Source organism: Octopus bimaculoides, chromosome 9 (genome assembly GCF_001194135.2).
Source record: "Octopus bimaculoides isolate UCB-OBI-ISO-001 chromosome 9, ASM119413v2, whole genome shotgun sequence".
Lineage (NCBI taxonomy): Eukaryota > Metazoa > Mollusca > Cephalopoda > Octopoda > Octopodidae > Octopus > Octopus bimaculoides.
The window spans coordinates 21,644,452-21,650,096 of NC_068989.1; the positions used below are offsets into that span (position 1 = coordinate 21,644,452).

The 5,645-nt window shown below is 36.3% G+C and overlaps 1 protein-coding gene across 1 annotated transcript in view; it reads left to right on the forward strand.

Moving 5' to 3' along the window:
- The first annotated feature begins 911 nt into the window (after positions 1-911).
- The window catches only part of LOC106881829 (beta-1,3-galactosyl-O-glycosyl-glycoprotein beta-1,6-N-acetylglucosaminyltransferase), a 51,549-nt gene continuing 46,815 nt past the window's right edge, over positions 912-5,645 (forward strand). The window contains exons 1-2 of the mRNA XM_014932347.2: positions 912-1,032; positions 2,418-2,490. Coding sequence (XP_014787833.2) covers positions 912-1,032; positions 2,418-2,490 — 194 coding nt within the window. The remainder of the gene's footprint in view (positions 1,033-2,417; positions 2,491-5,645) is intronic.

Consider the following 5,645-nt stretch of genomic DNA (forward strand, 5'->3'; position numbering starts at 1 on the left):
ATATCTAATATCTACATATATACAGAAATAAACAGATAGATAGATACATAGATAGATAGATACAGACAGACAGACAGACAGATAGATAGATACAAATATATTTATGAAGAGCACATAAGATACAGAATACTAAAAAGATAAAAACAATTTCTTAACTCGATAGTTGTTTCAGGAAGCTCGTAATATCTATAATGTGCAGTTGGAATATGCAAAAAGTCTTGAGTATGCAACCAGTAAATAGTCACACGGAGATATTGCAATAAATCCGGCTCTCTTCATCAAGAGAAGGTTGGCAAAAGCACTTCATATAGTAGTGGTTTTTCCTCCACTTCCTTCTGAGCAACGTTTTTCTCAGAATAGAGCGAGATAGTTATCAGAGTGTACAATTTTCATCACAGTCCTTGGTTATTATATATGAACGATTGCATTCACCTCTTTATCAGGCGGTGCTCCAGCATGGCCGCAGTCAAATGACTGAAACAAGTAAAAGATAAAGATATGCTGTGACTAATGATATAAAGGCCATGCACTGTGACAGCAGCATCTAAAAAATTTTCTGGACGGTAAATGAGCAGTTTTTTGGTATAGATGAGGATCCATATTCGAATGTATGTGTGTCTTGTTATTTTTCACAGCTCATGTCCATGATGTAGCAGTAGTCCTGGATGATATATAGCCCTAGAATGCTCGATCAAGGAAACGTTCATCCTTAGAACTATGGACAACTTACAGAAATCTCTGGCCATCTGTAGCGAGGAGTGGAGAGGCGGGCCATTGTCGGTTTATTTGAACTTAACTTTTCTTCTTTCATGACTTAACTAATTAAGTACCGTTAATATACTGATATTGCCTCTGTATTCCATATTACACACTTTGAGTTACTGTACTAATGGCAGAAATCAATATCCAAAATGTCATTTGCAAAGAAGGAAAGAAAAGAAACAACTTTGACACAAGGGGACACATCTCTGAGGCGTATAACCAGTTTGGCTACATTTATATCAATTCAAAATAATTGCAGTTCAATTTTCAGTAAAGCAAAATGATAGAAATAGCAGAGCACCAGAATAAATATTTTGCAATATTTGATTATGACCCATAGCGTTCTAAATTTCAAATCTAACAAGTTGATGATTCCTTTCATCTCTACATGGACTATTATACCAGCAATATACTGGGACCAACTCAATCAAACATACCCAAACCCTTGGACTGATACTGGTCTTTATTTTCTAAATGCTGAATGGATGAAAACCTAGATTGACCCACTAAAAGTTTGGTACTCAAGTTCCGTATCCATAAGAGTTTTCTGCCATCGACACAAATTTTCCACGATATCTACTTTCATTGACTAACTCCAGCTAGGCTAACGTAATTTTCATCTTTCATTATTTTCTATTCAACGACAGTGGAAGTGCAATGGCCCAGTGGTTAGGGCAGCGGACTCGCGGTCATAGGATCGCGGTTTCGATTCCCAAACCGGGCGTTGTGAGTGTTTATTGAGCGAAAATACCTAAAGCTCCACGAGGCTCCGGCAGGGGATGGTGGTGAACCCTGCTGTACTCTTTCACCACAACTTTCTCTTACTTCCTGTTTCTGTTGTGCCTGTAATTCAAAGGGTCAGCTGTGTCACGCTGAATATCCCCGAGAACTACGTTAAGGGTACACGTGTCTGTGGAGTGCTCAGCCACTTGCACGTTAATTTAACGAGCAGGCTGCTCCGTTGATCTGATCAACTGGAACCCTCGACGTCGTAAGCGACGGAGTGCCAGCACATTCAACGACAAGATCTCGAAACACTAAATTTTACCCTCTTCACAACAACAGAGCTATCACTTTTCTGCGAATTCTCAATTGCACATATAGATTTGAAAAGAGAAAGAGAGAGAGAGTGTGTGTGTGTGTGTGTGTGTGTGGCTGCAAACATGTACAAACAAGTTGAGATTCAATGGAAGTAGGATGATCCACGTCTGCCTCTGATATTTCATGTTGCACTCATTCTAATTAATATAACACATCACTTACTCATCGATGCATTTCTTTTCAATCTCAAAATTTATTCCTTGCTTAAAATCAATTACAGTTTATGGTTGTCGCCACATTTTGAAGTAAAAAAATAGAGCAAAAATTTCTAAATTCAATTCTCTGTAATAGGACCACACCACGGGTTCGAACTACTCTGAATGTGTTTCCTTGAAATATCCAAAGAACATCTATTGTAACTCATCTCGACGGAGAGAACAATTTGAAATACAACCCAGAAACTTTTATCTACACCCGGAAAGAACATGTATACCAAATTTGAAAGCCATGTTCCTGATTGAAATCGTCATTGATATTATCCCAAACTTAATGTAAACTAAAATTACTTGTTAATATTTTTTTTCTAATGTATTTCTTCTCTTATCTGCTTGTAGGTGACTTCATCGACAAATCAAATATGATATTTTCATGTAAAATATTGTGCTTGAGTCTTTTTCGGAGACGAAGGTAAGTATTTGCTTTCAGCATTTGTACATATTTACTTTTACATATTAGTTTTACGTTTTCTTCAGACATATAAATTTAATCAATTATTCCTTTGAAATGGATAAAATAACCCTCTAAGATATTATTCATTTGTCGCAGTAGAAATTACCATAAGACTATATATCTAGTGCACACTCTTTGTATTAGCTCTGCTATCACGCTTTCTTTTCTATGTTCAAGACCTCACTGTTAATTCTCTACGCTATCAGTTCTACGCAGATGATTTTATTATTCATTAACTCCTTAACTATTCACACACTGACGTCATCCTCACACAAAATGGAAATAACACTCCATGATTGCACTACCTGCACTTTTCTCGTTACATTTATTAAGGGAAAATGCTTAATACATTTATCAAGGGCAAAAATTGCAAAAACTGTGTCCTCTCAATTCTGAATAACACCCTACAACTCGCTACAACAGGAATATGACTATAAACTCATTTCGGACAACACATAAACCACAGTCGATACCAGGACTGGATGTAAACCATGGGAAGGAGCAGGTCAAATTTGGTGGGTCCCCTCATGCACAAGAATGAGAATTTTGGAAAATTAGCAAATTTATATCTCAAAACCCATCTGTCGCATGTACTTGTATTTGACGAGGTAGTAGGGAAAGTTTAAATAAACGACTGAAAATGTCACTTTATAGATACACTTTTCATAATTCAAATTTTTTTTTCACACATTCACTTGCAGTGATTTTTTCTTCATTGCGAAAAGTACAATGAAGGAAGGAAGAGGGAGTAAGACATCTTTTTTATTTAACAAATGTTTCAGAATGTAGAATACGATAAAATGACAGAAAATTACAAAAAAAGAAAACTATATAATTTTAGTGGTTGTTATTCCACAGGTTCGATGAGTATGTTTCTGTGAGGAGAGAGACAAACATTGAAAAGACATGAATTTTGTAAACTTTTGTCTTAAAAAAGCTTCCCTTTATTGTCTTGAAATGCATGAATAAAAGAGAAAATCCTGACAAAATTTGCGAAATTCCAACTTATATGGAACAACTATTCCGAGAGAATTCCGTTTCTCCATCAGATGACAACATACGAGTTCTGGTCTTCTCATAGCTCTTTGCAATAGCAAGAACTAGTTCTTCTGGTATACCATATGCTAAAAGGATCTTCAGTATTTTGTAACGATGGGTGCTGTCAAACCCGTTGCTGAAGTTCAGGTAGTGGTCTTGATTTAACTCCTATAATATGCCTCAGGACTAACGTCTGAGATATTGTTGCTCTCCCTGGTCTAAGTCTATTTTGATTTGGTCTCAGGTGGCTATCAAGCACCTGTTGAATCCTGTTGAAGATCATTCGGTTGATGACTTTGAGTGAGATATTAGACAGCGCAATTCCTCTGTAGTTAGTTTCATTGCTGAGGTTTCCTGACTTTGGGATTGCTATCAAGCTAATCTCGGATCACTGATCTAGACTTATTTATAAAATCAAGTATTTTTTCATCCGGATGGCACATCTTGATAACTTCAGTCAATTTTTGGCACTCTGAATTCTTGCAAATGCTAGCTGGGATGCTACAAGAAGATACGCTTGCACCATATCTGTTTGTAATTGTATTGGAGAATGCAATGCATAATCCAATAGGCAACAGTGACGAAGACCTTGGTTATATCATAGACCAGCAATGATCATAGAGAGTGCCAGCAGTAACCATCACAGACCTGGACTTCACAGATGATACAGCACTCTTATCTAATAGATCATTCATATCTAATAGATCAAGCTCAACAGCTGTTCAGTAGAGTAGAAGCAACAGCTGCAAAGATAGGACTGCACACAAACGTCAAGAACTCGAAATATATATCTTTCAACCAATCGAGTGATACTGAACTGTTTGCTCCGAATAGTTCCAAATTAAATTTTTGCCTAAGTTTTCAAGTACTTAGGTTGTTGGGTGAGCAATTTGGAAGCAGACTTCAAGATCGGGAAGACAGAAGCATGGGCAGTTTGTCATAAACTAAAGAAAGTCTGAAACACCAAACTGCCCAGGCAAATCAAAATGAAGTTGTTCATCGCAACTGTTGAATCAGTGCTATTATATAGCAATGATATATGGACACTGACGAAGAAATTATCAAATGGGCTAAATTGATGCTAAATTGAGGGTATCAGATGGTCGTGAGATGTACTAAAAATAACAGCTAAATAGCCTTTAAATCAGACACAAAATCTTATTTTTTGTTTTGTTTTGTTCTTTCATAGTCGTATGAATTCCCATGTGTAGAATACAAATTCGCAAAAATTTTCTGAAAATTCCAAAAACTAGAAAAACTTATGAGATGTTACATACGCTACTTAAAGCAGAATTCCACCTAGCTCTCTTCCTGATATATTTATACACCATGCAGCTAAAGAGAAAAGATTATTGAAATTAGTCATTACTCATTTTTCCCAGTATAGACATCAGTTTTTGAAAATTGAAAATTATCAGATTAGACATTAGTGTTGAAGAAAATTGACTTGGAATCCAACAGCAAAAAGAATTTGGGTTGTTAAACACCAACAATTATCTAGATATTTTATTAGCAATCTTAATTACAATTGGGTCAAAGATGAGGAAAAATTTCTTGAAAAGTACATATTACCTGACTTTCAAACTGTCTCAACTGCAACAACAACTATGGTGGGTAATTTTTACTCCCACGGATGATGCAAGAGTACAAAATGGTGATGCAACGCTTGCAATGTAAGGGTTCCAGGCAGGTAATGAGAAAATAACGAGAAATTAGTAATTACTCATTTTGCCCCAGTTACCAATTTTACTCCACTCCCCTGTAGTTATTTCAAGTACATTATTTACAATTGACGGATATTTGTCCTCATCTTGTTTGTTGTTAACACAACGTTTCCGCTAGTATACCCTCCAGCCTACATCAGGTGTCTTGAGGAAATTTCGAACCTGGGTACTCATTCCTATGGTATTTTTCGATATTGTTAATATTATTCTTATTATTATTCAGATCACTGCCGGGAATCGAACTCGAAATCTTGGGGTTAGTAGCCCGCGCTCTTAAACACTACGCTATATGCCCGTGGGCATATGGCGTAATGGTTATTGTAATATTTCAAGTATTTGTCAAAATGACGA